Raw genomic sequence first — 23,072 nt, 5'->3', positions numbered from 1 at the left:
TATTTTCTTCCTGCTTATTTATGTAAGTTTTAGAGATCTGATTTCCCAAATTCTGGGCTGCTGATAGGATTTTGCCAGGATTCATGGTCTTGGCTGTTGTCGGTTTGGGGTGATTTGGTTCTTTTCTCACACGTTTCCTATTACTTCTGCTTCACTAACCAGTTCATGTTTGTGGGTCAAAATTGGGCCCAGAGTAACATCCCCCTTGTTAATTCATATGTTGCCAGGGGTAAATAGGAAAAGAATAAGACGCCCAGCAGCTGTCCAGATTGCTGCTATATCTTCTGTGTTAATCCCATGATCTCCAACATAAAGGTCTCTTCTGTTTTCCCTCTAGATGGGCATGGGTAATATGTTCCCTTAACAGTTTCATTTCTTATTCTTTTTCCTTTTACCCTTACCTCTACCATGCACTCCACCCCTGTTTCTTGATTTTCCACACAGTTGTATGCCTTCTCAATGATATTCAGCTTTACTTTCCTACTTTATTTTCCTCTAACTATTCATCAGTTCCTTCACCCCACACACACACCTCAAAAACCTTTCCTGTGATTTATGCTTGGCAATGTACTACTGTCCAGAAGACCTTGGTTTCAGCTATAAACTTGGAGGTTTTGCTGTGCACCTCCAAAGCTTTGAGGAACTTGGTAGGCTAGAAGTGACATAAAAGGACTGCCTCACAGTTTAATCTTCTTACCATTTCTGGTTTACCCTAAAGTAGCTGGAAACTGATGAAAACTCTGAGTCCTTTTTGTGAGCGCTACTCAAAGTAGATGGGAAAGGCTTTTGTTTGTTTTTCCTGGTCTTATGCTTAAATTTAAGTATAAACTGGGAATACTTGAGAGAATAAGTTGCTTGGGCTATGGGGATCAGTATTTTATGATTTAATTCTTCTAGTCCTTCTTAGTTTACAGCTGGTTTTTTTTTGCTTTGTTTTGTTTTTTTGTTTTGTTTTGTTTTGAGAGGGGGGCATTTTGCAATACAGTTTTAAGTGTCTGCCCTGCTGCATATGTAGGGGGCAGGATTCCTTCTAGACTGCTGTCATTTGGTCCAAATTTAGAAGTGAGGGATTTAAGGCCATCAGTCGACAGCTTCCTGCATTTTGTGCTGTTCTCCATTGAAGTCATGATTAACGCCTGGGCTTTCGTTCATTTGGGTCCCCTCAGATACACCTATGAGCGAATTGATGGGCGAGTACGGGGAAACCTGCGCCAGGCAGCCATCGACCGGTTCTGTAAGCCAGATTCAGACCGCTTTGTCTTTCTTCTGTGCACCAGAGCGGGAGGCCTGGGGATCAATCTCACAGCTGCTGATACCTGCATCATATTTGATTCTGACTGGAACCCACAAAATGACTTGCAGGTAACCACTAGGATGATTGCTGTTTACCTTAGCTGCCCTGGATCCCAGAACATCATGATAGGGCCTGGCTTGGCTGCAGAGCATCCGTGATGCTCTATGCTATGGTGTCAGCTGGATGACAGGCTTAGGGCCTTGGTCAGGGGGTGAAACTGAATGAAAAGTAAATGTCGACCCTTCCGACTAATTAGAGAGTGTGGTTCTTTCCGTTAAATCAAATGATGTTTCACAGTGGTAGCCTCCAGATATAGACTAGAACTACTAATTATTATTATTATCAGAAATAAAGATACTAATCTTGACTAATGCTCTAATTCTTGATATGTAGACGATTCGGGCATTTTCACTCAGTTTGTTGGTTAAGATGGTCATGTGTCATGTACAGTAAACGAGTTAACCCAGAGGGGTGGGAAAGTTCCATGGCGTGGCAGGGGCAACAGTGGCAGCCTCACTAGTTCCTTTGTTCTCCACACAGTGCAACACATTAGAGTTTATATGTGTCCAGTTAAGTGGCTTTATGGATTCTATTTTCTGGTTTTAGCCAAACTAAATAACCGGTGGCTTTAAAAGATTACTGCAAAGATTGGAGTTGATATATTTTTTAAAAGCTAACATAAACAAGCAAGAAAATGGCAGGGTCCAGTTTGGAGTTCTTCATCAACCCTGTTTCAAAGTAAAAACAATGGCATTCTAACTATATGGGACGTGAAGTCAGCCAAAAAGATTCTAACTTGTCAATAAGACTATATGGAATATAGATTTACAGCCATTATCATTAATGAAGAACTTCATCTTAAGTGTATATTGCATATATCTTGAGATATTTACTAACACTAGGATTATGGGTATGTGGTGAAGAAGGTGGGTGGGTGGCTCAAAACCTTTTTCATAATACAGGTGATTGATCAAAAGAAGTTTGGAGGCTGCTGTTTGACAGGATTCAAGAGGTACTCTAGGGGATACTGCAAGAGAAGGGATGCAGGGAAGAGGGCACTAAGCCAATGGGTATCTGGGCTTCTTCTCTACCCACCCACTCCTACAGAGTTGTTGCTTTGTCTATTCCTTTCTTTTTTTTTTTTTTTTTGAGACAGAGTCTCACTCCATTCCCCCAGGGTGGAATGCAGTGCGGCGATCTCAGCTCACTGCAACCTCTGCCTGCCAGGTTCAAGCGATTCTCTTGCCTCTTGCCTCAGCCTCCTTTGTAGCTGGGATTACAGGGGCCTGCCACCACGCCTGGCTAATTTTTGTATTTTTAGTAAAGATGGGATTTTGCTATGTTGGGCATGCCGGTCTTGAACTCCTGACCTCAGGTGATCCGCCCGCCTCGGCCTCCCAAAGTGGTGGGATTAGAGGTGTCAGCCACTGCACCCGGCCCTTTGTCTTTTTCATTTGATGAGTTTCCACATAAACTTGTGTTTGAAGAAAGCAGCCTACTAGTTGAAAACTAGTGCTTTAAATTAAGTTAGTGATGGTTAAAACTCTGAAAATAATGGCCGGGCATGGTGGCTTATACCTGTAATCCCGGCACTTTGGGAGGCCGAGGCAGGCGGATCACAAGGTCAGGAGATTGAGACCATCCTGACTAATACAGTGAAACCCCGTCTCTACTAAAAATACAAAAAAAAATTAGCCAGGCGTGGTGGGTGCCTGTAATCCCAGCTACTCGGGAGGCTAAGGCAGGAGAATGGCATGAACCCACGAGGCGGAGCTTGCAGCGAGCCGAGATTGTGCCACTGCACTCCAGCCTGGGCAACAGAGCGAGACTCAGTCTCAAAAAAAAATACTGAAAATATTTCATGGTATACATCATAAAGTAAACTATGTTCAACATGCAACCTCAAAGAAAACCAGTGATTATAACTAGCTTACCATCTTTCTACTGGTGAAAAGATGGCTGAATATGAGTTGCTGGATGTAATGAATAACCCATTTTTAAAGGAGTAACACACTCAACACTAAAATAATAATAAGCAAAAACTAATATTTGATCAGCTCACTATCAAGAACCTACTTACGACAATGATACAGATTAAGGGGTGGAAAATGATTGCCTTTTGGCCTGCTGCCTGTTTTTAAAAATAGTTTTATTGGAATATAATCACACCCGTTTATAAGTATATAATCTGTGGCTGCTTTCATGTTACAGTGGCAGAATTGAGTAGTTGCAACAGAGACCTCATAGCCAACAAAACCTAAAATATTTACTATCAGGCCCTTTTCAGATTTTTGCCAACCCCAAAACATGATTTCTTAAGTCCTTGACAGTTACAAAGTTTTCGGCTTCTTTGTGATGCTCACCTGACTGTGAGGCATGGCAGCTGGAAGAATAGTGGCACAGGAAACCAAAGTTGAATGGCCAGTTTGAGGACACCTCGGCTGGACATGCCTGAAGCGATATCCAGGAGGATCAGTGGAAGCATGGGGCTGGCAACAGCTCATGGCCAGAGGCAAACATTTTGGAATGACCATGCTTCACCTAGGTGAAGTCTACACATTACCAGTTGAATAGGTGCAATGCCATGGGAAAAGCAAGAACGTGAATATTCAAACCTAGTGGAGAAGGCAAAGTCATCTGAGGTGACTGATTTATATGTGTAGCAACCAGAGAAGTTGGGTGGGACTGTCCAGAATAAGGGTCTTGGATGAAGGGAGAAGCTTTGGAGTAGCTGTTCTCAATGTCCACTGCTGGGGAGCTGGCAAGAGATGAATTAAGGAATAGCAGTGAAGTCCAAACTGAAATTGGATAGTGTGAACTTTATTAGTATGTTGAGTCAGTTTCTGAACTTCCTCTAATGCTCAGCCTGAATGAAGAAACGAAGAAGACCAGCACTGAGGAAGATCCAAGGTGGAAGATGCAGGGTGGGAGTTCGTAAGGAGAATGCAGCAAAAGGTTACTGTGTGAGAGAGAACATTTGTACAACTTGGAAGGAATCATCCTTTTTTTTTTTTTTTAAAGTCTAGCCAGTCTAGGTAGAGATGAAAGAATTGAGAAATGTAGAGCAGTTTTAGGACAGGGGACTAGAAGAGTGGCTATTAGTTAGTGGGACTGGTGGGCTATAAAACAGATGTGATAGAGAGAGGAAGGTCCAAATTCTGTGTCTCCCACAGAGATGGAGCAAGGTTCTTGCTTGCTTGGTGTGATGAGGAAGAGAGCAAGAGGGCTTTCCAAAAGCAAGAGGGCTGGAGACTGTCCACAGAATGATGCACACTCCCCACACAAACACACACATTCCCACGCCCCTTGGCATTTGCCCTTGCACCCACGTGCTGTAAATATAGAATATTTACTCCAGAGAGAGTGTGGAGGCTGGGACGCTGACATCATTGTGTTCCTCTTCCCAAATCCTCCTGTCCTCCTCTTGCTTTCCAGAAAATGAAGGCACAGGTTCATTAGGATCCAGGATAGAAACTGGGTACTACTTAGGAATAACAAAAGAGATTAAAGTTAGCACTGAGAGATCTTAGCAATATTACTGTTTTATCTGGACTATTAAAGGAAAACCAATTTTTACGTCCCCTTAATGGGGAGATCTTATCTAGAGTCAGGTAAGTGCCACACCCTCTCTCAAACCTTGAATATGTCTGTATTCGCATCAATGTGTGTACAAAATTGAAGGTTATCAGTTTGCCTTTTCTCACCATCATTTAGAAGACAGAGGCTCTAATTTAGTCCTGGCATATCAGCAGCAGCAAGTGTTGTCTAGGTTTCCCATAACACCTAAGGTTAAGAAGTGGCACAGGATGATAACAGTAGCCTGAGAAGGAAAGACAAAGGAAAAACTGGGTTTTTATCTTCTTTCTTCTTAGGAGTAGGCCACTGTTGCTGCTACCCCTGAAGGCAAAGGCAGACCTCTTGGGAATAACATGCTATCATGCCCCCCTCAGAGACCACAAACCTTCCTCTTCCATTGTTCTGTGATACTTCTGCTTCTTATTCTCTGGGGGACTTTTTGCATCTGGAGGCAAGAGATCCTTAGGGTTGAAGAGGGTTCAAGATAACAGTGGTGGGCTGCACAGTTCTGCGTCCTTCCTGCTGCTAAGGTCCCTGAAGGCAGAATTCAGAAAGTGTGGGAGCAGATGTCCTGGCCAAGAGCACAGCCACAAGATAATGCAGCTGCTGCATGTCTGCAGGATTTTGGAAGTCAGTTGGGAGTCCAGAGTGAGGAGACAGGCCCTTTCCACAATCGCCAGAAGCAGGACTCAGGAAACTCCCACACTGCTCCGAGGGGAAGAGGTATTGGACCCCTGTGCCTCTTCCTCTGCTGCCACCACGTTGCTTGCACCCCCTATTTCTTATCTAATTTTATTTTTTCAGAAGACAGGATCTCGCTGTTATCCAGGCTAGAGTGCAGTGGCTCGAAGTCAGTTCACTGCAGCCTCCACCCACCTTAGCCTCCCGAATAGCTGGAGTTATAGTCACGAGCCCCATGCCTGGCTAATTTTTGTAATTTTTGTGGAGAAGAGGTTTCAACATGTTACCTAGGCTGGTCTTGAACTCCTGAGCTCAAGTGATCCACCCACCTCAGCCTCCCAAAGTGCTGAGATTACAGGCATGAGCCACCACGCCCCACCTACATCCCCTATTTCTTGACAGTGCGTGTGTCTGGAGTTTGGAGGATTGCACCTGTTGAGTCTTCTTTGCCATGAGAAAGTAATAATTTGTAAATGTATACACAAATACTATACTATGTAGTCATTTATTCAGTGACTATCTCTTGATCACTGGGACATGCCAGGTGTTACTTAAAGTATTGGAGAGACACTGGTGAGCTAGACTGACAGTTTTATTTCAGTAGGATAGGCCGACAATAAATGAGGAAAAATAAGATAATTACAGATAAGCAGTATTTACTGCAAAGAAAATAAAATAAGGGGATAAGAATGATGGAAGTTGGGGCTGGGCGTGGTGGCTCATGCCTGTAATCCCAGCACTTTGGGAGGCCGAGGCGGGCAGATCACCTGAGGTCAGGAGTTCAAGACCAGCCTGGCCAATATCGTGAAATGCTGTCTCTACTAAAAATACAAAAATTAGCCAGGCGTTGGTATGGGCACCTGTAATCCCAGCTACTTGGGAGGCTGAGGCAGGAGAATTGCTTGAACCTGGGAGGTGGAGGTTGCACTGAGCCAAGATCATGCCATTGCACTCCAGCCTGGGCAACAAGAGCAAAACTCCATCTCCAAAAAAAAAAAAAGAATGGTAGGAGTTGGTTGCCCTGATTTAGAAAGAGTGGTCTAGGAAGACTTCTTTAAGAAGATGACATTTGAGCAGAAATAATGAAAAGGATCTAAAATTATGAGATAAGAAGGAAGAATATTCCAGACAAAACAAAGAGTATGACCATGTAGAGTGGGATGTGAATAGGCGGCAAGTCTGAAGCACAGGATGGGACAGGCACTTATTACACAGCACCAGTCCTAAATGGAATGAGTCACGTTCCTTTTGAGTACGCCGCTGCCTCTCCTTGTCAATGTCCTCTTTTTTTTTTTTTAACTCCTTTCTGCTGCCCAAAAGCACCCCTTTCCCATTCTGTGAATTCATCTGTCCTTCCTGTTCTCAGCTAGTTCTTGACTGACTTATCTGACAGATTTAACCCCAGAGAGGGTCTTGTTATGTTGACAGCCCAGGCTGGTCTCAAACCCCTGGCCTCAAGCAGTCCTGCCTCAGACTCCCAAGGTGCTGGGAAGATGGGCGAGAGCCACAACACCCAGCCTTTTTTTTTTTTTTTTTTTTTCATTGTCAGAACATCGTTATTCATTTCTCTTTGGCTTTTGTCCACCCCAGATGTATTAAAAAATAAAGAAGAAATTGTGAGCACTATAATTAGAGCACTATAATTTTCTCCAGGGATTAGGGCTGGGGGATTATAGCACCACTGCCCCCTAGTTGTGTTTTACTCCAAAGGTTTTTATATGTATACCTTTGCTGATGCATTTCCCTTGGACTTCATCTGAGTTCCTGGCCCTAGTTCTGAATGTTTCTTTCTCTATCTCATGTTTTTTTTGGTTGAGTTCTCTTAGGAAAATAAAGAATGGTTTGAGATTTGACTGTAAAATGATGAGTCTCTTAAATGTGATGGGACTTATCCTGTTGTCCTTCAGGTAAGTCATCTTGGGGGAGAACATGTTTATTTTTATGTAATTTAGCTGCTTGTGGCCTCGGCTCTCCCAAACAGGGGTTTATTTTTCTCAGTTAACAAGTCCAGAGGTAGGCAGTTGAGGACTAGTGAGGCGACATCATAGTGTCATCGGAGTCCCGGGTTCCTCCTGTCTTTCTACTCCACTGGCCTCAGTATGTGTGGTTTACAGCCTCTTGGTTCCATCCCAGAAAGGAAAAATAAGGAAAGCAGGCATGTTGGTTTTTACAGGAAAGCAGAACTTTGGCACATATCTTCAGGAGGTTCTGTTACACCTCGTTGTCTAGGACTGTGTTACCTGGCCATCCCTGGGAGGCTGGGAGTGGTTTCGGTTGAACATGTTGCTGCCCTGTACAAGAGTCAGGGTTCTGGCAGTGAGCAAGAAAGAGATGGATGCTACGAAGGCCATTAGCAGTGTCTGCAGGGCTCCTCCATCAGATCTTTTGCTCAGAACTTTTCAACTCCCTCTTGTAATTTACCCTCAACACCATATGAGCCAGAAAAAGAAATCAGGGTCAGTACTTAAGGGCCGTATAAGATTACTGTCTTGAAGGTCTCATAAACCATATTGTTCACCATGATCACTTCCTTAATTTGCAGAATCATTCATCAAACCTTCTCCCAGTAGCAGAGATTTGCTACTGCTAAAGATAAAGAAAGAAGGTCCAGCAACGAATTATAATAGCCAAAGACTATACAACTCAATTGTTCAGCAATAGATGACTAATTGAATAAACTGTAATATATTCAGCTTTGAAAAAAGAATGAAGAATATCACTATATCCTGCTATACCCTGGATTGTACCCTGGATATATTGTTAAGTGGGGAAAAAAATAAGGTGGAAAAAGTTTGTACTGTATGCTAGCATTTATCTTAAAAGGCTGTGTGTCTTTGTCCCTTCCCTACCAAGGGTAAAAATAAAACAAACTGTGTGTGTTTTTGTTTTTGTTTTTTTGGGATGGAGTCTTGCTGTGTTACCCAGGCTGGAGTGCAGTGACGCAACCTCGGCTCACTGCAACCTCCACCTCCTGGGCTCAAGCAATTCTCCTGCCTTAGCCTCCCAAGTAGTTGGAATTACAGACACGCGCCACCACACCCAGCTAATTTTGTATTTTTAGTAGAGACGGGGTTTCACCATGTTGGCCAGGCTGGTCTCGAACTCCTGACCTTGTGATCCACCCACCTCAGCCTCCCAAAGTGCTGGGATTACAGTCGTGACCCACCACGCCCAGCCTACAAACTTTGTTTTTAAATGGTTACCTTTAGAGAACAGGATGGAAGTGACAGGGAAAGAAGCTGGTTTTTCCAAATATGCTGTTTTGTGTATTTGACTTTGGAACCATTTTAAGCATTTTACTTCATTATTAAAACAAAATTAATTTTTTTAACCTTTTTTAAAAGTTGCAAAAATTATGTAGAATTCCAATGTACACTTCACCCAGCTTCCCTTAATGTTGACATTTTATATAACCGTAGTATAATGATTGAAACCAAGAAAGCAACATTGATATGATACTCTTTAACTAATCTACAGACCTTATTCATATTCATTCCTTCAGTTTCCTAGAAATATTTTTTTTCTGGCCCAGTATCCACATTCCATTTAGAAGTTGTGACTCCCTAACCTTCTGCAGTCTGTGACAATTCCTTTGTCTTTCCTTATCTTTCATGACCTTGACACTTTTGAAAGGGTACTGACCAGTTGTTTTGTGGACTGTTCTCAGTTTGTATTTGCCTGATGTTTTCTTACGGTGAGATATGAGGTTATACATTTTAGGCAAGAGTATCATAGAAATCATATTATGTCCTCCTCAGTGCATTGTATCAGGGGATGCGTGATATGAATACATCTTATTACTCGTGATGTAACTTTGATTACTTGGTTAACGTGCCATCTGCCAAGTTTCTCCACCATAAAATAACTGTATTTATCTCTAAAAATTAGTATCTTCTGAGTGAATATTTTGAGACTCTATCCTGTTTTTCATCCTACTTCTGTCCATTAATTTTAGCTTCCATCAATGGTTCTTGCTTTCAGTAAATTATTACCATGGTGTTTAGCTAATGGTAGTTTTCTATTCTCATCATCCCTTCTACATTTATTAGTAAGAATTCTATTATAACGAAGTTGTCCTTTGTCTCCCATTTATTTATATCAGTATTGACTTGTGGATTTTGTTTTATTTTATAATCCATTACTCTATTTATTTTGTTTTCAGGTTGTCCAGATTTGGCCGTTGGTAGCTCCTTTACATTGGCTTCTGTGTTTTTTTGACATGCTCCCATTGTTTTTTGAGTGCTTCCTTACGGTTCAAGTCCATGTTACATTTTTCGTGCCCCCACGTTGGAATTGACCATTCTCCAACGATCCTTGCTTTCTTTTACTTGAGAACAGCATTTAGAAACCAAACTCTGGCTACTAGGTATGCCCACTGCTACTAGATTGTTATTGCTTCTAGACCCTCTGTGCACATGGAGCTAGGAAACAGATGTATACATACTTAAGCAAGCACTCATACCACACAGCTATATTTATTCTGTGTATATTCATCCATAGTGAATTTTCTAATTACAGTGCAGCATCACAGGGTTCATTATAGTCTCCTCCTCTTCCTTATTTGTAACTTCTTTCTCTGGCAGGATGAAGCCTGGACCTTGTTATCATAACACAGTATATTTACTCATTTATTTCATCCTAGTATACACATCAAGTAGTTTTAGAATTGCTAACCCATATTTTGTGAAAAATACATTTACCAGAATATAATGTTGGTCTGTAGTGGGTTTTTTGGTCTTTAGTATTACAGTATATAATCAGAATACTATTTGCCAAAGTTGCTTAGTTTAGTTATTTTCTTCACGACCTGCTTCAGTGTGGTTAAATTAATAGGGGGAAACATCAATTCCTAAAACTCAAAAGCAAAATGAAACAATTGAATCTAGCTGTGTATCAAGTGAATAGCTTACAACTCACAGAAAAGGATTATTTCAAGGGTCTGTATTTCATATGTTTATACATTTTTATTTCTATATAATTTCATTTTGCAACTCCAGTGTACCCTTTATCCAGATTCACCAGCTGTGTTTACATTTTGCCTCGACTCTATCATTTTTGCCCTTTCTCACTCTCTCCTTTGTGTCTCTGTCCCTTTCTTTCTCTGAGTACATGCATAGGCACACATCACTTTTTGTCTGAGCTATTTGAGAGTAAGTTGCAGGCATTGTACCCCCTTGTCCCCTAAATACTTTCAGTGTGTATTTCACTAAGTACAAGGACTTTCTCTTGTATATTCACAGTTCAGTTCTCAGAATCAAGATATAAAAATACTATTCTCCAATCCACAGTTCATATTCAAGTCTTATCATTTGTTTCAACATATTTTATAGCTGTCATTTCCCCAGTCCAGGATTCAGTCCAGGGTCACCCATTACCTTTAGCTGTCATGTCCCTTTAGTCTTAGTTAATCTGGATCAGTTCCTCAGTTTTTCTTTTTATTTTATGACCTTCAAGTTTTTGAAGAGTGCTGGCCAGTTTTTTTGTAGGTTGTCCCTCCGTTTGATTTGTCTGTATTTCCTCAGGATTGGATCTAGGTTTAGTACTACCACAGAACTGACACAGCCATCTCAATATATCACATCAGGAATAACATGGTGTCCATTTGTCTGATGATGGTAACTTTGATCACTTAGTACAGTGATGTCTGTCAGATTTCTCCACTTATAAAGTTTCTGTTTTTCCCTTTGAAAATAATAAGTAATTTTGGAGAAATAAATTGGAACTGTACCTGTTCCTCATCAAAGTATCACCCATTGGTTTTAGCATCCATTGATTATTTTTGGCTGAATCGGTCATCACTTTGATGGTTACAAAGTGATGATTTTCTAACTGTCGCTCTGCACTGGTTAGTTAGCATTCTACTATAAGGAAGAGTGTTCCCTTTTTCTCCCATTTATTTATTTTATGTCAATATGAATACATGGGTTCTTTTTTTATTTAGTGAGTTATAATCTGTTACTATCTTTATTTCGATGTTCTCTTCATATAGTTCTAGACTTAGCCAGTGGGAGTCTCTTTGAGCTTTAAGTGTTATTCTCGTATGTCTCCCTCGTTCTTTGAGGAATTTCTTACATCTGACACAGTAATATGTTTCAGGCTTAGTCTATACTTTCTCTACCACAGCCCTAACTACAGTTAGCCATTTCTCTAGCACACTGTGGCTCTGTTGTATAGGTAATGGTTTTTAGCAATCAAGATTCAGGAGTTGGGTGTGTTCATTGCTACTGCAATGATGTTTCTTCTAGGCCCTCTCAGTGGACATAGCTGGAAGACACACAGAAAGAGAGACTATAAATATGCATATGTGTAAATATATGTATTCATTTGTATATGTGTGTATAGACACAAATGCATACGTAAACATGCATATCCGTATCTATTTCTGTACCTTTATGTATATGTATGTGTGTATATAAATACACATGTACACCTAACCATGAGTTAATACTGACACCTCCAATTCATTCTAGCACCACAGAGTTTATTTTAGTTTTCCTCCTTTCCATATTTATAATTTCCTTCTCCAACAGTGAAAGCCCTTACTCCTGCTACCCCCGGTATCTTTACTTATTTGCTGAAACCTAGATTAAACAGAAAGTAGTTTCAGGATTGCTAACCTTGCAACTACAGAAAATAAACCTACTTTCAAGTGTGTATTTAAAACACTATACATACTTAGCAGGATATATCCCTAAGTGGCTGGGGAGAGAAAAATCTTGAAATTTTTTGGTAATTATGTTTCGAGTGAGTTGTAATGGTATTGGTTTTCTGAAAATGTCATATTGTGGGACAAATCAAATGAGTACTGATATTGATGTGGTTGAAAATTGAGTTTTTCAACATGATTAAAGAAATACAGATGTGAGGTTGATGAAACTAAAATTCTTCAGTCATAATTTGAACTAAAAATATCAGTATGACCTCATGATGTATTTTGTCTTATATATGCATAGGTTTATATACACTCTGCACACACAAACACTTCCTATATTTGCCCACTGAGTAGGCACTAGAAACCATGATCATCCCTAGTAGCAGGGACCACCTCTAGGGTATCCAGATTGTTGTCTGTAAGTTTTCTACCCCTGTCTATGGCTGGACTGTTTCTTAGCCACTTGCCCTGCAGCCTGGCGAGAGAGAGGAAAAGTTAGCTTTTCCCATGCTATGAAGACCTTTGCTCTGGTCTTCCTGGTGGCCCTGCTGTGCGCAGAGACCCCAGGGTCTGTTCTGTTGCCCATGCTTGGTGGCCTCACACATAAGCTCTTGCCTGCCAGCTATGTGCTCCTTTCTCAGTGGGGTCTGGGTCTCCCCGGAAGTGACCAGGATTGTTGAGTCTAAGAAAGTGACAGTGGAGAACAAGTTCTGCCTTCCCTCCTGCCCCCAAGAACAACCTGGTAAACCAGGATGTATTGGTTCATTTTCACACTGCTGATAAAGACATACCGGGGACTGGGACGAAAAAGAAGTTTAATTGGACTTACAGTTCCACATGGATGGGGAGGACTCAGAATCATGGCAGGAGGCGAAAGGCTCTTCTTACATGGAAGCGGCAAGAGAAAATGAGGAAGAAGCAAAAGCAGAAACCCCTGATGAGCCCATCAGATCTCATGAGACTCATTAACTATTGTGAGAATTGCATGGAAAAGACCAGCCCCCATGATTCAGTTACCTCCCCGCTGAGTCCCTCCCACAGTGTGGGAATTCTGGGAGATACAATTCAAGTTGATATTTGGATGGGGACACAGCCAAATCGTATCACTCTGCCCCTGGCCCCTCCAAATCTCATGTCTTCATATTTCATGCCTTCCCAACAGTCCCCCAAAGTCTTAACTCATTCAGCATTAACCCAAAAATCCACAGTCCAAAGTCTCATCTGAGACAAGGCAAGTCTCTTCCGCCTATGAGCCTGTAAAATCAAAAGCAAGTTAATTACTTTCTAGATATGATTTGGATACAGGTATTGGGTAAATACAGCCATTCCAAATGGGAGAAATTGGCCAAAACAAAGGGGGCCCATGCAAGTCCAAAATCCACCGGAGCAGTGAAATTTTAAGGCTCCAAAATGATCTCCTTTGACTTCAGGTCTCTCATTCAGGTCATGCTGATGCAAGAGGTAGTCTTGGGCAGCTCCACACCTGTGCCTTTGCAGGGTACAGCCTCCCTCCCAGCAGCTTTCTTGGGCTGGCATTGAGTGTCTGTGGCTTTTCCAGGCACACAGTGCAAACTGTCAGTGGATCTACAGTTCTGGGTCTGGAGGATGGTGCCCCTCTTCTCACAGCTCCACTAGCCAGTGACCAAGTAGGGACTCTGTGTGGGGGCCCCGACCCCACATTTCCCTTCCGCACTGCTCTAGCAGAGGTTCTCCATGAGGGCCCCACCTCTGCAGCAAACTTTTGCTTGGACATCCAGGCATTTGCATACATCTAAAATTTAAGTGGAGGTTCCCAAACCTCAATTCTTGACTTCTGTGCACCCTCAGGCTCAACACCACGTGGAAGCTGCGAAGGTTTGGCGCTTTCACCCTCTGAAGCCACAGCCTGAGCTGTACGTTGGCCCCTTTCAGCCATGGCTGGAACAGTTGGGACAGGGCAACAAGTCCCTAGGCTGCACACAGCACAGGGACCCTGGGCCCAGCCCACAAAACCACTTTTTCCTCCTGGGCCTCCGAGCCTGTGATGGGAGGGGCTGCCATGAAGGTCTCTGACATGGCCTAAAGACATTTTCCCCATGCTCTTGGGGATTAACGTTAGGCTCCTTGTTACTTATGCAAATTTCTGTAGCCAGCTTGAATTTCTCCCCAGAAGATTGATTTTTCTTTTCTATCGCATAGTCAGGCTACAAATTTTCCAAATTTTTCTTCTTTCCTTCCCTTATAAAACTGACTGTTTTTAACAGAACCTAAGTCACCCCTTGAATGCTTTGCTGCTTAGAAATTTCTCCCACCAGATACCCTAAATCATCCTTCTCAAGTTCAAAGTTCCGCAAATCTCGAGGGCAGGGGCAAAATGCCACTGGTCTCATTGCTTAAATGTAACAAAAGTCACGTTTGCTCCAGTTCCCAACAAGTTCCTCATCTCCTTCTGAGACCACTTCAGCCTGGACCTTATTGTCCATATCTCTGCCAGCATTTTGGGCAAAGCCATTGAACAAGTCTGTAGGAGGTTCCAAGCTTTCCCACATTTTATCTCCTTCTGAACCTTCCAAACTGTTCCAACCTCTGCCTATTACCCAGTTCCAAAGTCGCTTCCACATTTTCGGGTATCTTTTCAGCAACGCCCTGCTTTACTGGTACCAATTTACTGTATTAGTTCGTTTTCATACTGCTAATAAAGGCATATCCAAAACTGGGAACAAAAAAAGGTTTAATTGGACTTACAGTTCCACATGGCTGGGGAGGCCTCAGAATCATGGCAAGAGGCGAAAGGCTGTTCTTACATGGCGGCGGCAAGAGAAAAATGAGGAAGAAGCAAAAGTAGAAATCCCTGATAAACACATCAGATCTCATTAACTATCACTAGAATAGCACTGGAAAGACTGGCCCCCGTGATTCAGTTACCTCCCTGCTGGCTCCCTCCCACAACACATGGGAATTCTGGGAGATAAATTCCAGTTGAGATTTGGATGGTGACACAGCCAAATCGTATCACAGAAATATGCAAATTTTGGGCACCAAGATGAACTTCAAGCTTTCTTATTGCAAGGAGGACCTCTGTAACACAGTGGGCCAAGTGGCAGGAGGTGCCTGGGATCCACCCTCCTTTAGCCCTGCTTTGATGGCCATTTCCTGTACCCCTGCCCCAGTGGCCTCTCTTCTGTCCCAGTACTTACTGGGCTTCTTAGTCTTTGGGCCGCTTTAGTACGGAGTATAGGAATTCTGGTGTCATTTTCAGCCATGAGGTTAGGGGAAGAATGTGGGCAGGGCATGGGTGGGGGCTTCCATATCCAGGGATTCTGGCACTGGGTGAGTCCCTTATGGGCAAACATAGGATTCCTGCTTAGACTTACCCCTTTCTCTGGGCCCAGTAACTTCAAATGCAACTCAAACAGCCTGGCCTCAGACACAGGGGACCCATTGCTTGCAATTCTGGACTCCAGGATCAAGATCATGGGGCAGGAGCAGAAGTCCAAGGCTCCAGACTTGCTCTGCCACTAACTCACAGAGGAGCAAGGGCCACATGTCTTACTGCTCTGGGCCAAGATAAGGAAGGACCTGGGGTGTCCAGTGATACCTGCAGGGCTCACTCACATGGCATGGCCACCTCTTCCTCTCAGTGTCAGTAATCACCCCTCTGCTTGCTTACTCAGGGAGAAAAAACATTCCCGCTAAAAGAGACTAGGACTCCTGGAAACAAAATGGCTGAAGCCAGGTCTGGACAGGAAATGTACAAGAGGAGTGTGGAATACGTTGAAAGCAAGGGAACTATTGAAAGACTACCAGTCTTTGATATAACATACAAACATAAATGTACACATATCCATACCTATTTCTATATCTGTGTGAGTATGTGTATGTATATGTGTGTATATATACATATACACCTAACCATGAGTTCATACTGATACCTTCAGTCCATTCAAATACTGCAGAGTTGATTCTCGTCTTCCTTTTTTCCACATTTGACTAGGTCATGTTGAAGGAACTCAGGAGCCAACTTAGGCTCCCATGAGCCAAATGTGAACAGCAATAAGAATAATAACTGCAGTGCAGTAAAACATGGCAGATATATTTAAATGCATGCCTTCATTGTATCCCATAAAGAAGTAATAAAAAAAATTTCATTGGTCACTTTTTGGGATGTTATTTTGGAAACTGATTAAATAAAGAGAAAGAAATATTTATCTTGTCCCTCCTATATGAACTATACATTAGGGTAGCCCCTGATGAATTAACAGATCTAGGCAATGATCATCAATTCAAAAGAAAGATGACCAGATACCATCTGCCTCTTGGTGTACATTCAGATGCTCAAATCTTAAGCTGATCAGGTTCCAAGGTGGAACTCCTAGTTTAGAGAAAATACAGGAAATAAAGGTACCTGTTCAGTGACACAGCAGAAATGCAGTTGTTTTTAAGTGTGGCAATGATAATAATATATATTTTACAAGAGTTTGTATCTTTAGAAATGTGTATTGAAATATGTAAGAATGAAACAGTATGATGCTTAGGATTTACTTCCTAACAATCTGGGAGGGTGGAGTGTGGTAAAAATAAACAAGATTGTCCGTAAGAGGTCATTATACTTTCCTATATTTTGATCTATGTTTGAAAATTTCAGTAGCAAAATTTTAAAAATAAATTTTCAGTGCTACCAGCTCTGAAGCATATCTTCCAAGAGGACAGGACAGCATCCTGGGAATGTGTGCCACTCACAAGTTGCCTTGCACAGACCACAGCAGGGCGGGGGCACAGGATGGGACAGCATGTCCTTCTCATTGCTTTATCCCTGGCACACAGTAGTCAGTACACAATGGGAGAAGAAATGAGTAGCCACGGAGGATGGCAGCCAACCTTTGGGTATAAATTCTGTTCTGAAATCAGTCCTGTTACTTGTAACCGAGAGTTGGCCACTCACACCACATGACATTTAAGCACTCCCCTATTCCCAGGGTTGCTGCCGTTTATACATACAGTGACGTGATGCATATGACTCTTCTTCTTCCCAGGCTCAGGCCCGATGTCACCGCATAGGCCAAAGCAAAGCTGTGAAGGTGTATCGCCTCATCACTCGAAATTCCTACGAGCGCGAGATGTTTGACAAGGCCAGCCTAAAGCTGGGGCTGGACAAGGCTGTTCTTCAGGACATCAACCGAAAGGGCGGCACCAATGGGGTGAGTGTGATGGGCCTGCTCTGGAGTCTTAAGGAACATTGGTCGCACAGCCCAGGCAGGCTTCTCTTCTTACAGCTGTTTAAGGGTTCACTTTCGCTGCATTGAGCCAGCCCTCACATCATTATTGGGTAATTCCCTACAACGGGGCATCGTTAAGAGTCAGGTGTCTGTGTTTTCTGGGTGGTTAAAGGAAATCCGTAGAAGCAGTTATGAGGTAGGATTGCCCAGCTTGGTGTAACATTTCAGTAAACAGAGTTTTTAACTGTGCCCGTTAGAAGCCAGTAGATCTTAACATTGTATTTGTTACTGTGCCTTATCTCATACCTCAGACTTTGAGCTTTGAGAGTGTACTGGGACCAATTTTATCTACGTCCCCTCGGCCCCTAACAGTGCTCGGCATATTAAAAACATAAAGTGCTGGATGGTCAGTAAATGAATGAATAAATTAGCAGCTTAAAATAAGGCAGTTAAAATATTTTTCCCCCTTTGAGGGCATAAGAATTACAGCTAAGATTCTTAAATTGTCCTAAAGTATCTTAAAGTATAGGCAAACAAAGCAGAATATTTCCTTAATCTCTGGGCTCAGGGCATCAAAGATTGGATGCTTAAACCTTCTAAATGAGTTGTCTTTAGTCCAGATGTTCCATATCCTCTTAGCTATGCATATGTTGCTAAGTATAATACTTCAAGTTAGTCATGCAGAGAGTCATGGAATTCCCTCTTGTGATTGATATAAAGAGAACCAGATTCTTAATTAGAACCAGAAAAGGGTGTTTGGGACCCCATTTCCTGTTTTTTTTTTTGAGAAGATCACATTTATCATGGGATCATTTTTTTTTAGTTGAGAAATGACCTCATTTACAATACTAATATACATATTTATTTAATAATGAATAAATCATTGTTCTTTTGCTTGTTTGGTACATCTGGAGGTTTTTAAAGATATAAGCTCTAACTAAAATATAAAGATGTCAAAAGTACCATCTTCAATGATGCATAGTTGTAGTGGCTTGTGACATCTGATAATAACCAACGTCCTGAAGAATGTTAGGGACCTTGGATCATCTGCTGAGCTTTATTTCAGAGCTGTCTGCCTGCCCTCCCCAGAGTATCGCATCTGGGATTTCACTAGCTGAAGTTTGTTGCCCACATCCTTTGTTCTAACATGCAGTTCATGGAGGAACTATGCGCTGAATCACAAAAACCAGATTTGAGGCTGTTTTTCTCGTATACATTTTCCACTTTGTGAGTAGCCTTTGGTGACCTGTCCAGGTACAGCAGCTCTCAAAAATGGAGGTGGAGGACCTACTCCGGAAAGGTGCTTATGGAGCCTTAATGGATGAAGAAGATGAAGGCTCCAAGTTCTGTGAAGAAGACATAGACCAGATTCTGCAGAGGCGAACGCACACCATCACCATCCAGTCTGAGGGGAAAGGGTCCACTTTTGCCAAGGTACAGGGCCTTCTCTCCAGAGCTGTTGAGGGTGGGAGAGAAAAAAAAATGTTTATTCTCTGAAACCCATTAGCAGGGCTTCTGTTTCTCTGAATGCAAATCCTAGAAATTGGCTGCACATTTAGTCTGCGTGACTATCTAAAGATATAGATCCTTAGAGGAAGGAAGTCTGAATAGGGAGTCAGGGACTATACCAAGAAAATACCACTCCTCACCTTTGAGAGCTGATCTTTAACAGACAGAATAAACACTCCTATTCTCAGTTGGCTCTGTTTGCAAGGACTGCTCTGAAACCTTCCAGTGGACATCTTGATTCCCTTGTAGAGCACTTCTTGATCACTGATAGAGAGTGGAAGCTCCAGTGAACACTCCATTCCCCAAACTCAAGCAATTTGTTTGTTTGTTTAATGGGAAAGAGATTTTACATAAAATTCCCAGCTTCTAGTCTGGGTGCCTCTTTTCTCTGCTGTTTAGGCCACTGGATTTAAAACTTAGCAGATCACTCTCAGGTTTCCCTAGCCACAACCACTGCTGATTCCTGTGTGAGCTTTGTGACCTGTTTGATTAAATCTCCTGTTTGGTGACACCTGAAAGTTTTTTAGTGGGACGTTCAGTGTTTTATAAGGAGGATATGGGTGAACCATCCCTTGTCTCTACACCTCATACTGCCCAGCCTAATACCTTTTCCATAGCAGACATTTGGTAACTGTTGCACTGAAAGAAAAATCTAGAAAAGTTTTAAGTGTTAACTCTTTCATAGGAAACTAGACACCAAGTGTCTAGTTTGGACATTGCCATTGTCTTCCGGGGTTTGCCTTCCTGCTTCCAAGCTTAAGCTCCAATAAAAAATGATCCCTTCAGTTGAAATTATGATTTCCTCACCCAATTTTTAAAATAAAAGGTAAAAAAAGAATAGCCTTGAGATTTTCAATTCATTTTGGAAGCTCTGTTAAGGGTTTGATTTTGAATGCAAATAGATAATATACTTAGGTTTCTCTTGAAGTAACACTGGTGTTTTATTAGTTTGTACTGTGTTCAAGCACAGTTTATTAATTCTTGTCTTCTTCACAGGCTAGCTTTGTGGCTTCAGGAAACAGAACAGATATTTCCTTAGATGATCCTAACTTTTGGCAGAAATGGGCTAAAATAGCTGAACTAGACACTGAAGCAAAGAATGAAAAGGTACAGCAAAATAATATTTTATTCCATGGAACATTCACTTATGTCATACATGACAATAAATTCCTACACAGCTCAAGTCATTATTTACTCTTGAGTCTTGGTTCTTAAATAATATTTGTACCATGCTTAAAATATGCCTGGCACATAGACATCACTCAATAAATCTTAACTGTTGTCATTTTTAAATGGCCATTCAGTCTGTTGGGCACCTGGGAAATTAGATGAAGGCAATTAGAACTGGAACTGGACACACAGGTCAAGTTCAGGCCTCTGCCTCAAACCAACATTCTATCCCTGGCATGTGACTATTTTATTTGTATTTCAACACTTCCTGTGAGAGAAACTTCACACATAATAGAGGGAAAAAAGCATGACAAAAGTTTGTTGGCTTTACCTCCATTCTTTCAGTGTCTCATGTTTTCTTAATTCTGAACATGAGAAAGAGAATGGACTTGAGAGTGAAACCAGAGTATGCCTTCGGATGAAGTTTTTGACCCCCGCTGAGATTAGTAGAAGAGGAGGTGGTCAGGCCCACACTGTGGGGTTACAAGGTAACATTTGTGGGTATAACTGGCACCAGTGCCCAGCCCACTGTGAGGCACCCCTTAAATGTTGATTTCCCGTCCTTCATCTCTGACCCTGTCCCGTCCTTCATCTCTGACCCTGTCACCTCACTTCAGGATGAGTGTCTTCTCAGGTGAGTATTGAACTCTCATGGTTCCACAAAGCCAGGAGACAGTCCCTGCTTGTAGCTAGCTAATTCAGTAACCAGCACCCAGCCAGAACGACCACAGGTTGCTTAATCCACCCTCTTTTCTCCTATAAATAGAAATGCTGATTTTCCTCTTTTAAGAAGATCCTGCAGTCCCCTTTAGTAACCTGTTCTAAGTGTTTCACAGTGTCGCAATCAAGAAGCTACTGTGTGTGCAGGACATTGGGTCCAAGCAAGGGAAGAAAGCACTGTGGCCCTGTAGCCAGGCAGAAGCAGTTGGAGCCTTCCGTGTTGGGAAGCACGGTGATCAGAGCAGGGATAACACGACATTTGTTATCTGGGCTGTGTGGAGGAGTAGTCAGGAGGCTGGCCTGGCTTGGGGAAGAGGTATGGGGGAAGGAGTGAGGAGCAGGAAGCAATGGAGACTAGAGAAGACACATAGCCAGGGGAACCATCAGAATGACCGAGGCTCCTGAGCTGGAGATGGTATTTTCAGTGAAAGGCAAAAGGTTAGTGGATAGAACCAGTCGAAGGCAGATAAATAAAGCAGGAATATGCGTTTGTCTTCAGAAAGTTGCTGAGCAGATGGAATTCTCTAGCTTGTCTTGTCTCCAGAGTGCAGACTGCTCTCTGCATGCTGGGCAGAACAGCTGGGTCTTCACTACTCCAGTCTTTCTTGGCAAGAGCCGACACCACTTTGGTCACTGGGGGGGGGGCCTTGCCTGCCCACACCCCGGGTAGAATGACTGCAGAAACAACAGATGGTGACAAGCAGCACTGGGGGCCAGGGAGCACATCAACTTGAGCAAGTCCCAGAGAATCTTCTCTGCTTGTCCTGTGGTCATGGAGACAGCAGGTGTGCTGGGAATAGCCCTTCGTGCTGGAGGATGAGACGGGGCATGGTTCTATCCCAAATGTGTCCTGAGGATACACTTATGCTTTGTGAAAGGAGTAGAGAAAAGAGGACTTTCTTCCCAGTAGTCCTCTCCATTTCTAGGAAAGCTTAGTGATCGACCGACCTCGCGTGAGAAAGCAGACCAAACACTACAACTCGTTTGAGGAAGACGAGCTCATGGAGTTTTCAGAGTTAGACAGCGACTCAGACGAAAGGCCCACGAGATCCAGGCGCCTCAATGACAAAGCCAGGCGCTACCTCCGAGCGGAGTGCTTCCGGGTAGAGAAGAACCTGCTCATCTTTGGGTGGGTATTGGCTCTGCTTGGTTTTGTTGTTATTGTTGTTTGTTCCCCTCTGTTTTTCAGTCCCTGAGATTTGTCTAGGATGTCTCTCCAGTCACCTTTGGAATTATAGGGCAAAGGGAGATCTGTTGGAGCAAGAGAGAACTGTGCCTTCTGCCCAGAATCCATCTCAGTCACCGTATGCTCCACAACCACAGTGCAGACATGCCATCATTTTCTCATATGCCCGTCACAACAAATCTCTGGTCCTAATTTGCTGTCTGGTACTGATTTCCTGCTTCCCCCCACCCCCCAAGGATATATAAGGAGTCCACACAACACATGTTATCGCCAAGGCATGATTCGTGCAGGGCTTTGGCTCTGGTAGAAATCAAAGGTTCAGCTTCCATGAGCTCATCATTGCTTTTGAATAGTGCTGTTGGACTCTTTTTGATTCCAAATTTATTCCCTGCTCCCAGTATTTTGGTCCCTCCCTTTTTAACATTGTAGTGGCCATATGAAGCTCTCAGTGTCCAACGTCCAGGTCACTTTAGTGATATTCGGTGTGCTACAGTCAGGTGGTCCTCAAAGGCCTTTCGGGACAAAGCCCTTGGGATGATTAACAGACCTACAGAGAACAAAAAGCATGTATGGCTCTTGTTTCTCCTCCTGTGGGGAGGCTGCCTGCATGGCCTGGTCCATTCTCCCTCCAACACCTGTCTGTATGTCCACTGTCAGCTGGGGCCGGTGGAAGGACATCCTGACTCATGGCCGATTCAAGTGGCATCTGAACGAGAAGGACATGGAGATGATTTGCCGTGCCCTCCTGGTGTACTGTGTCAAGCATTATAAGGGGGACGAGAAGATCAAGAGTTTCATTTGGGAACTGATCACACCTACCAAAGATGGGCAAGCCCAGACCCTCCAGAACCACTCAGGTGAGAGGTGGCAGGGCCATGCCTAAGAAGCACGATTCCCATGCACTTCATTCCCTCTTCCTCTGCGGGGCCATATTGCTGTGCTTTGGGGGACTTCTCTTTCTCGGGTGTTTTTCAGAATGTTACCAGTGGGAAAAGATGTTGCTTTCATTTCTGCCTCAGAATCTCCCAGTGTTACCTGTGATATTTTGTTGAAGTACAACTGGACCCTCTTAAAGTTTCCCACATCTGG

At 42.9% G+C, this 23,072-nt stretch overlaps 1 protein-coding gene across 4 annotated transcripts in view; it reads left to right on the top strand.

The window, feature by feature from the left end:
* The window catches only part of CHD6 (chromodomain helicase DNA binding protein 6), a 210,144-nt gene that overhangs the window by 137,646 nt on the left and 49,426 nt on the right, over nucleotides 1-23,072 (top strand). For all 4 annotated transcript variants that reach the window (XM_034947296.3, XM_034947297.3, XM_055104987.2 and 1 more), the window contains 6 exons: nucleotides 1,167-1,362; nucleotides 17,216-17,380; nucleotides 18,653-18,832; nucleotides 19,904-20,014; nucleotides 21,724-21,926; nucleotides 22,641-22,840. In XM_034947296.3, the coding sequence (XP_034803187.1) occupies nucleotides 1,167-1,362; nucleotides 17,216-17,380; nucleotides 18,653-18,832; nucleotides 19,904-20,014; nucleotides 21,724-21,926; nucleotides 22,641-22,840 (1,055 nt within the window). The remainder of the gene's footprint in view (nucleotides 1-1,166; nucleotides 1,363-17,215; nucleotides 17,381-18,652; nucleotides 18,833-19,903; nucleotides 20,015-21,723; nucleotides 21,927-22,640; nucleotides 22,841-23,072) is intronic.

The sequence above is a fragment of the Pan paniscus genome, chromosome 21 (assembly GCF_029289425.2).
Source record: "Pan paniscus chromosome 21, NHGRI_mPanPan1-v2.0_pri, whole genome shotgun sequence".
In the NCBI taxonomy this organism is placed as follows: Eukaryota; Metazoa; Chordata; class Mammalia; order Primates; family Hominidae; genus Pan; species Pan paniscus.
This window is presented reverse-complemented; position numbering and strand designations above follow the sequence as displayed.